Here is a 10,414-nt window from a genome sequence, read left to right as displayed (position 1 = left end):
TATCCACTTCATTCCACTTATTTGTAAAAGGGAGTATTGAAGCATACATTTACATAATAAATTCTCACCACTCAGTGAGTAAAATCACAGAACAGCCTGGGTGTCAAGACCTTGCAAACTTCTTCTGAGCTTCTTTATTGCGATCTGCCTGAATTTCCACCAGACCCTCTTTGAAATCCTTGAGAAAGACAGAAAAATCACTGAGGGCTACTGTGCAGGTACCCGAATGTGTAAAAATACTGTAATGTGTTGAAGCACTGTTAAGAAAACATGAAAGCATATGGAAACTTGTTAAATGTCACTCTGCAAACAGAATAACTTGCAAGATTTTTCCACAGTTTCTGAAGTTCTAGTGGGGAACTATCCCACTACATCAGCGTAAGAGCCTTAATGGAGAATAAAACCCCACAGGTTTCCTAGAGAAGTTATTGATGCCCCAACCCTGGCAGTATCCAAAGCCAGGTGAGATGGGAGTTTGAACAACCTGGTCTAATTAAAAGTATCCCTACCCATGACAAGGGACTTTGGACTTAGATCATCTTTAAGGTCCCTCCCAATACAATCCATTCTACGATTCTGTAATTCTATGGAGATTAAAAGGGTATACTATGGACTTTGAAGTAGGTGGAAGGTAAGCACAGAAGGGGAAGAAATCAAGTCCATGAAAAGGATGGAACATTGCCAGCCAGTTAGCACTACATGTCAAGAGCAGAGCTCTTGTGAGGTAGATGGGACTGTACCTGAAGCTAAGCATGCCATCCGATTTGAAGTTTTCAGACCCTAAAGGAGGCATGGAATTCCTGGAACACATGAAAGAAACCACTGAAGATAGGGGATTACTTACATCATTACCCTAAATAGTACCCATAGAGCAAAGCTGCCACTGATTTTCTCTCTGCGATCGCACAGTGCAGGAACCTCTGGAGAAAACCGAGCTGATTTTCCCCCCACACGGCTGTACCTGCCAGAGCGGGACAAAGCACAGAGCGCTCCTTTTACTGCCGAGAAGCAACAAGCCGCTCTTTAATTTCAACAGCTCCCAGTGCAAGCCCCGGGAGATGTTTATTAGCAGGGTATGAACTCAACGGTAAAATTCACGACTGTGTCTTTTTATAAGCGATGAGCCAGCAGGTCACACGGGACACCGATCCGTGCGGCTTGTGCGGCACTGACAGGCAGACGGAGAAACACCCCAGGCTAGGGGCTCAGCCCTGACCCAAGCTCAGAGTGCACCTCCCCAGGGGGCAATGAGCACCCAAGCGCTTGGTGCAGCTAAGCCGCTTCTGGGGCTCTGCCGAAGCCACACGCCCCGAAGAGCGGCTCCAAAAAAGGGAACACGCGGTCGAAAGCGGCACTCCAAGACACCTCCCCCGCTCTCAGCTCCCGCCGCAGCCGCTGAGGGAGGCTTTGCGAGACAGCGCCATTTATAGCCGCGGCCGAGGAGAGTGACAGGTGACTCAGCCAATGAGTGGCGCCACCCGCGGCGGCGCCCATTGGCTGCCCGCGGTGCCGGGGGAGGGCGGGGCGGGGCTCCGGGCGCTCCATGGCGCTCGGGGCGGGGGGCGGTCGCCGGGCTGGGCGCGCCGCTGACGCGGGGGGCGGGCGGGGAAGGGGAGTGAGAGCCCCGGCAGAGCCCGCGCAGCCCCCGCGCCCCGCGGGTCTGCCGTGCCGGAGCGCCGCGCACAGGTGAGGACGGCAGCGGCGGTCAGCGCGTCCCGCTGCCCCTGCGCGCCCCGCGCCCCTGCGGAGCGCCGGCTCGGCTCCGGGGGGGGGGTCCGGGGACGGGCGGCTCTCCTCACCCTCCGGAGCGGCAGCACGGCGGAGGCGCTTCCCCTCCCCGCGGGGCTCTGCGGTGTCGCCGAAGGGAGGCTGGGGGCCGTCCTGCTCCGCCATCTGCCCGCCCGCTCTCCTCTGCGCTCCGTGCACCTGCGTGGCGGTGCGGGGAGCGCCGGCCGCTCCTCCGCAGGACTTGCTGCCGCCTCTCCCTTCGCCCGCTGCTCGGGGGTGCTCGCGGGGCTCGGGGCAGAGCGGCGCTGCGCCCTCTCCCTCTCCTGCTGGGGTGCCTGGCGGATACCCCGCTTCCCAGTCTTCCTCCTTGCGGAGTTTGCAGTTTCCTGTGTCTGTTCCTTCCCCCGCAGTCTCGCCGCGATGCCCCGAGCGCCGCGCAGCTCCCCGGACCGGCGCTCTCCCTCCCGCGTCCCTCCCTCCCTCCGTCCCCGTCAGCTCTCGCCCTCTGCCGCCCGGCAGAGCTCGCGGTTCCCGGTGCCCGTCACCCCCCCGCTTTTTCGCTTTCCCGACAAAATAGCTACGACTGGGGCGGAGGGACACCGGGGAAGGTCCTGACTGACTCGGGCGGTTTCCACGGAGGCAGCCGATCCCTCTTCCCGGGTTTGGGGGCTGCGGGATGCCAGGGCGGCGGGTGCGGCGGCCGGCTGCGCACCGCGGGCTGTGGGGGAGCGTGTCAGGGAAATACAGCAGAAAAGCCCATGTTTAGCAGGTCCCCGCCGCCTTCGCCTTTTAGCTGCCGTTTCCTCACGGGCCGTTCTTCCGTGCCTTCAAGAGCAACCTTTCCAGTGCAGCAGTGCTACCGCGGTAGGTGATTTCGCACCCTCCCGGCAGGATGGGGTCTGGCTCATCCTCTCAGAAGTCTGGCACGCTTCGTGCTGTGATCCCGCACCATCCAACCTTTCAGCAGCTGTGTGAAGAGCCTTTGCAGGCACAAGGGAGTGCATCAGTTTTTATGGTTTGCGGTTGGGAATATGCTTTGTATGTATTTTGGGAGTATCTGGATACAAGCGGAAACTTCTTGGTTTATTTAAGATGTGATTCAGTAGGGTTCTGCTCAGCATCCGAGGGGTGCTGGCACCTTCAGCACCCTTGGCCTTCAGCATCCAGCCGGGTCATTCCCTTCGATCTGCAGTGGGAAAGGTTGAGGTCATAATGGCGCTGGCAAATTTCATAGGCTTCATCTGTCTGGTTATACCCTATCATACTGTCATCTCAAACTGGATTACCCCTCAGCTAAATTTGTTTAGATTGTGCAGTAAATTATTGAACAAACCTAAAGTGACCACCTGGGACTTAAATAATTTATGTGCAACTACACATGTATTTCTGCTGGTTTAGCTATATACATTTTTAAAAGCTGGAACGTGTCTGGTTTATGCATGGCCTTGATGTATGCAGTTTGTTATAGTGAAATGCTTAAATAATCATCTAAGTACTGCTGAGCTGTAGCTGAGCTGCTGGTGCTGTGCTAAGAGGAGTGGTTACAACACCCAAAGAGAAGGATGGAAGCAGAACCAGCAAACTCAAGCTCATGATAGTTATTGATTGAACACAATGTTGTGCATACTGACTGGCTGGTTGAATAAGGTTGCTACTGTTCCTTTTACTTTTTTTTTTCTGATTTTTTTTCTGACTGTTTTTGAGGACTCACATAGCACGAGAGGCCCTGATTTTGTTGCAGCAAATGTAAAAATTATGCCCGTGTTTTCTGGAGAGGCAGACTGTTCACTTTCCTTGCATTGGATAATATTTCTACTCGCCTGGTTGCCCTCTCTTGTTTGCACATTGGACCAGCTGTCAATCGCCCTCCCTGGGATAATCCCTCTAGCTTGCCAACCTGGTCCTTTGTGCACATCTGAGCTGCTCCAGAGAGATCTGACTGATCTAAAATAATGGGGAAGCTAGGTAATAGTTTCAGGATACTGAAACAGGATAACAACATCCTTGCTTCAGAGACACTTCATCTGAGTTAAGCTGTTCCTCTTGGTATCCTAGTTGCTCATTCTAGTAGTTTGGGAATCACGTGAACTTCCTAAATTCTCATAGACAGTCCTTATAAAACTTTGGGACTTGGGATCTTTGCCTCTCCTTGCTATTAAAGTTCATCAAAACAGTTATCTTCGTTGGTACTTATGGCTTTTATTATGTCCATCTCCCATTCAGAGTGCTGGTACTGATGGTATTTCTGGGCATTCTGTGCTCTCTGTCTTAGCCCTCTGTAGATGTCTCAGTTGTCTTTATCTCTCATTGTGTTGAGCTTGGGTTTCTCATATCATAAGGTGTTTTGCAGTTCTTTCTATTTCAGTTCATTATTTTGTTTCTCATGGAATTTTACCATCCATTGTGTCTGCTTCCCATGTACTTGTATTTATTCCCTTCCTTGTAGGTATTGTGGGCTTTTTGAGTTAATGTTTAAAGCCACAAAGCTATCTGTGCGTGAAGTTCCTCAAATAGAGCACATTACTGGCATTATAGGTGAGGTAACTGCAGTCCAAAGGTAAACACTTCCATTAACCTAGATGATGTGACTGAGATTTGAATACAAGAGCGTGTAGTTCTGCAACTTTATTGATCATTTCCATTCTTTTGTTAACCATGCTTGTTGGTTATGCCTTGTTTTACCTTTGGTAAAGGTAATATGTGCTGTGATATAAGCTTGGGAAGATAGTTCAAATTTGACTGGAATCTCTTGGTACCGTAATAATAATGTTTTTTTCCCCTGTGATTCTGAATGCAGCAAGACAAGAAGGTGACAGAGACTGCTTCCAAAGAAAATGCAGAGCAAGTTATTTATTGCTGAGTAACATACTTGTATCAGATATAGTTTATAGTGGGAGAAAAATCTTGGCAGTGCCTTGAAAGAACGTTGACTGCTAATGTTTGACTACTGTAGAGATGATTTAATGCTTTGAAAACCTCTCCCCTCTCTTTTAAAGTTGGTTTCTTTATTGCCCTATACTTTCTTTGTCTAGCTTAGGACAGTGTGATTAACACAACTGGCTATGTTTGGCCAGTTGATGATTTTCTAATACCAGGATATTGAACCTTCCTGAGGGATAAAACTGAACTGTAGATAACTTAGGTTTTATCTTTATGCCTGTGAGATATAGAGAAGCGATATGGTCATATAATGGTTTTTGGGGGCTTCTGGGTTGATGCCAGCTGGTATGGATTGAGCAGTCTCTCTGTGTGGGACTGTAGTCTGTGCTTTAGCTACAGCTGAGATAGGAAAAAAATGATTGTTGATGGGTCAAATCCTCTTGCACTGAGCCAAGATGAGAGATGTAGGTTTGTACACAGTGTTCAAAGCTCTGGTCTCTCAACTCACTGGAGATGGTTCTGCTTCTGCAGTTACATGAGACCTCACTGATTTCAGAGGGGTTTTGTTGAAGTGAGGTCTTAGGAGTGGGGCTTTGAATTACTACCTCCTGAAAGCAGCTTTTGTATCAGTTTGCCAGGTGACACATGACTTTCCCTTGAGTTGAGAATCAAATTGTAATGTTGGTGGTGTATATGTTTGTCCTTCAGTGACCAAATTCCTGTGAAATACAGCTCCCCTAGATGCAAACAGTATTAGGAAAGGCACACATTAATCTAACTAGTTCTCTTCTCTGAGCCAAGACTGAGGCAGTGAGAGGGAGGTGCACCTAAGACACAGCAATGAAGGTGTAGTGTATTTTGGCTCCTGGGGGGCTCTTCTAAGTATTTTTGGCATAATCTGTTAAAATTTTGTTTCTTTTACACAGGACTAGAAGAATAAAGAGGAGTTGGATTGATGAGAATTATAAGAAAGCATACAGCAGGAATGGATTGATTTATGATACATCTGATATGTGAGAGCTACATTTTGTATCGCTGTTGTCCAGCTGCTGCTGGAATACTTCAGCTGACTTCATTGCAGCAAGCCCAAGTGATAGGTCCTCACCACTAGCAGAACGTAAGCAAGTGTGATGCTGAAATGAGATGAGGCTCCGAAATGGAACTGTGGCCACCGTGTTAGTTTTCATCACTACTTTCCTCAGTCTGTCCTGGTATACTGCTTGGCAAAATGGAAAAGGTAAGGAAAAAGCTCCAAAACCTAATCACCTTCACGTGTCTGCATTTCTGTGTGCTGCTGCTGCATGTTAGCAATCTGTAAGTTGCTTGTTGATTGATTCTGCTATGAAGGTACTGCCTTGGTGAGAAACAAACACTCTTTAAAAAAGGAAAAAAAAAAAGATACCTTAACAAAAACAAATGCTGCTCTTGGAGAAATGGGTTGGTCAAGGCTGAGGAGTTGTGCTTCAATTTTATTATTTTTCTGTTTTATGGTTGTTGGAGAGACATATGTTTGTTTTTGGTTGGTGGTTTATTTTTTTTTCATGTGTAACATATGGCCAATGGACCCAACAAGAGAATGTTATTTTTGGTGCTGCTTTCTTTCTTTCCTGGTGATTTACTGATGGCAGTGGCAAACTGCCAGTCAACACTGTTGAAAGACTTTTCTTACTGTCTTTGAAAAAAATCCAAAATACTTTTAGTTAAAGTACCATGTGAGAAGTGAAATAAAATTGTGAAATCCACTAGGTAATAGGAAATGCATCTATTAAAATAACGAGCAATTTTATGAAATACTTAAGTAACTGTGTTGTATAGTAGACTTTTATCTATTCATGTATCTTTGATCTTACTGCACTTCCTATGAACCCTGAAAAATTCAGTTTTTCTGAGGGTTGGGATTGTTTATGAAAGTAAGGTGATTTGGTTTTGTCCTTCAGTAAAGCAAATAAACTTGTTCAGCAGTGTTTTCTAGAAGAAGAAAGGATTGGTTTTTTTTATTTTATAAACATCTGATCTCTTGAAAAACAGTGGACTATGTCCTTCAAAGATCAAGTAATTTTAAAACTAATAATCATCTTCAGTGATTGTTTGTTCTGATTGTTCTGCAGAAAAAAATATTTTTAGTTGTGCCTCAAGTCCAATTAGAGGAAGCTGAGGTTTTCCAGGAATACTGTCTGTTGTAGCATGGCCAACTACTGAAGTATAAAAGAAGCAGATGAGTTCTGTGGCATGCTGAATTTTTTTTCCATTGGACACTTGTGGAAGAAGCAGATGCTTTGTGGTGTGATCTGTGCTGTAGCAGTTGGTTGGTAGGCTACCCTTCTGAATGCAAGCAGCAGGAAAAATGTCAGGTTCTCAAGGTTATGGTAATATATAGAATTTTAAATTAGACAACAAAAGCATAGATGTGCCTAAGACAAGAAAAGGGTGTGTGAATAGCACTGGAAGTAGTACTTTCTTCATTTTGACTACTAATTTCTTGCTCAAGAACCTTGTAAGAATTTTGTTCCCTCTTCAGCAAAGATATGTTTCTATGAAATTCTTCCAAATGTGTTTTTCTTTCTTACCTGATATGACGTACAAGTCTTGTTCTCTTTTGTCAAAGCATGACACAAAGAAAAGTCTCTGCTAAATCAACAAAAGCCTGCTATTTGGAGAGTATACAATTTGTGGCACTTTGCAACAATTTAAGCTTTTTTTAGTTAGACTGCTCTATTTTTATTCTTTTGTTTTCCATCTGAATGCTTGAAATCAATACTTTCTTAATGCTGGTATAAAAGTTCTGCATTTATCTTCTTCAAGATCTTGCTGTTCAGCGTTAACATGATAATTTGTGAAATAAAAATCAGTGTAACAGACATCAATGAGTTGTTAGTAATCATGAATCACAGTAATGAAACTAAAGTCTAAGTAATATTGTTCAAGAGAAATTTATACATAGAACATTGTTTTTACATTTTTCACAGGTTATTAAAAATCAAAACATTTGAGTTAATTCAGTACCACATTTTCAATCAATGCAGAATGGAAAGGTTTCTGAAACTGATGATAAATATTTACTCATGTTCTTTTTTGCAGGTCAATGTGATTTTATAGCCTTGTGGGATGCTATTTTAATTCATTGATAATGCTTTCATTACAAATTTTTGAGTAGATAAGTTAGAAACAAACATAGCTTGCTGTTCCCATTCACTGAAAAGCTGTGCAGTATCACATTCTTTGATCATCATATTTTGATTTTCATTACATTTAGATTCCTGTAGGCATTTGTCAATCTTTGGGCTGCAAATTAAATCTACAGTTAGAAAGAAAGTGCTGTTTTGCACTTTCTTAAAAAAAAAAACCCACCTCCCCTCAAATTGCTCTATGATAACTAAAACAAATTCTGCTTTTTAAAACAGAAGCATAATGCTTTTTTTTAACTACCCTAATCAGTTTTCAAGTGATTAATTTTAATTTAGAAGCTAAGATCTTGGATAATTGTCACTTAAAATGCAGAATAATTTGTAGAATACCAATTAGACTGGGATGATATATTTTTGTAGATCATACCTTCCTCTAGTAAATATATGTAGACTTAGTCTATGCAGGATAGGATTTAGACATTTCTAAGTGATACAGACTTTTAAAGCACGAGAGTTTGTCTCAACAGAACAATGCTTTGCAAACTTTAAGATCTGCTGAGAAGTTGTCAGGAGTTTCAAGTGATGTTGCTAGAAAGAGCGTGACTGAATCTTACCCAGAGGTTTGATTAGGTGAATAATATTTCACAAGTCTTGTATTGCTATTTGCATGAAATGGCCAATTATATGATTTTGCTTTTAAAACAATGGTATTTGAAGAAGGTTGACTGAAATATCTTTGGTCATTGAAGAGAGTCTTCAAAATTAGTCCAAAGTCTTTGTTGCTTTCTGGACTTTACACAATGTGTAGGAGCACTGGTGTTGTAAGGAAGCAGTACAAGACCTGAATGCGTATGGGAAAGACCTCTCCTGGGCAATTCTTGCAAATCAGTTAAAAGACCACTTTCTAGGATTTAAAATGTACTATGGTTAGCATGAATGAAGTATATGTTGGAGATGGAATCTTAAAAAATGCTGATTACTGTGGTGCGCAGAAGAAATGCTTTTAAAGGGTTTGCAATCACTTCACATTCACAGTTAGTTCAGTGTAAGATGTCCTTGAGTTCCTCCTAAAACTGAGCTCTTCTGCAAGGAATAACTTTATGCTTAATACCATCTCTTCTGACTGAATCATGTTTTCTGGTACTAGTGACCTGCTCAGGGTCACTGGTCTTCACCACCTCATTTGTGAGCTCTAGGTAGGTGGTGGGTTTTTCACCCTAAAGGCACTGCTCTTAGAAGATCTAACCAGTACAGAACAACACTGCATACCTATTAGAATAGTCACAAAATTTACATCAAAGCAGCTGTGTGCCATGTAAAATATGTAGTTTTGATGTTTTGTTCTTTAATTTGACTATTGGTCTGAGTACATAATGTTCCAGGAAGAGCCCTGTGCTCCATAATGTTAAAGAACCTTCCCTTCTTGGATCAACAAACTTCCTGATGGGTGTGGAAATTGGGAAAGAAGGTAAAGAACTTTATTGAATTAGTGCAGGCATGGTAGGATGGAATTAAAGTATTTTTTCATTTAAAGTATGTGACTTCTATTCTCAGTCAAAGGCAGTTGTTGGCAGTGACTTGCTTCACTTCTAGGAGATGTTTGGCTACTTGGAAGTGTTGAGAACAGGTATTGCAATATGTATTGTGAAAATCTGATGCAATTTAGTCCTTCAGAATTGGCTAAGCTATATAGTTTTCACAGCACCCTGAAACCATTAGTGTGTTTCATCATTCTTCTTTAATGATGAAGAATTAGTTGAAGAACTTCTGACTTTTAATTCATCCAGGGGTGTTGTCATAAATGCAGGATTTCCTAACTTCATGGGGATGCCTTATTTTGCTACACCAATACAAATTCCCATGTGAAGACCTCCAGGAGAACTTTTGAGGTATTTATCTCGCTTCCTGGTTCACTGAACAGTCTCTCATGCTTAAGTAATGAAGGTTGAATGTGTTTTCTTTTAAGCATGAAGTTTTCTCTCATTTGGAGAGAAAATGGCCTGGGCTTGATAATAAAAATGTCATCTCTCTCCTCGGTCTGTTTTCACAAAATTAGAATTGCAATGCTGGTTCTCGGCCACAATAGTTGTAAGTGTTCAAAAACATCTAAACTTAGCAAAGATAACAAAACCTGAGACTAAAACAAAAAACCTCAGCCAGTGTTGGCTAATTTTGGAGTAAGAAGCAGCAATATTTATCCCTAGAGGAAGAAGAATCCTACAGAAAGAACCACAGAGGAAACAAGGCAAGGAGGACAGAATCTGTCCAATCTTTCTTTCCATCATCTCTCTTTCCATCAATCTCTATCTGTCTATTTCCCCCTTGGCAGTGGTTATGCAATATTCTCATTAAGAAAAGGAGAGAAATCTGAGAAGTTCATGTATTTTGCAGCTGTAACCCACCTTAGTTTCTACATGGATCCTAAGAGAAGTTGTTATGCAGGTAAATGCTGCTACAGCTTTCTGACTGCGTGTTCTGATTTTCAGAGTTAGACACTCATTTCCCACTGATGTGCGAGTTAAGACCAACCAACCAAAAAAGTTAAATGGACTACAAACTAGGAGTGAAGGCAGGGGAAGGGAAGGGACGGGCTGGGATGCTAAAGTGAAAAGTGCTTATAACAATTTATTCCAGTTTGAGGAAGAGAGGGCTCTTTCATTTCTGTTAAGTAGAATGAAAAT

At 43.4% G+C, this 10,414-nt stretch overlaps 1 protein-coding gene across 1 annotated transcript in view; it reads left to right on the top strand.

Moving 5' to 3' along the window:
• Positions 1-1,581: 1,581 nt before the first annotated feature.
• MGAT4A (alpha-1,3-mannosyl-glycoprotein 4-beta-N-acetylglucosaminyltransferase A) overlaps positions 1,582-10,414 on the top strand; it is a 77,600-nt gene continuing 68,767 nt past the window's right edge. Inside the window, exons 1-2 of the mRNA XM_021546685.3 lie at positions 1,582-1,686; positions 5,535-5,845. Of these exons, the coding sequence (XP_021402360.1) occupies positions 5,752-5,845 (94 nt within the window). The 5' untranslated portion in view covers positions 1,582-1,686; positions 5,535-5,751. The remainder of the gene's footprint in view (positions 1,687-5,534; positions 5,846-10,414) is intronic.

Source organism: Lonchura striata, chromosome 2 (genome assembly GCF_046129695.1).
Source record: "Lonchura striata isolate bLonStr1 chromosome 2, bLonStr1.mat, whole genome shotgun sequence".
In the NCBI taxonomy this organism is placed as follows: domain Eukaryota; kingdom Metazoa; phylum Chordata; class Aves; order Passeriformes; family Estrildidae; genus Lonchura; species Lonchura striata.
Note: the sequence above shows the minus strand (reverse complement) of the source record. Positions and strands in the feature narration are given on the sequence as shown.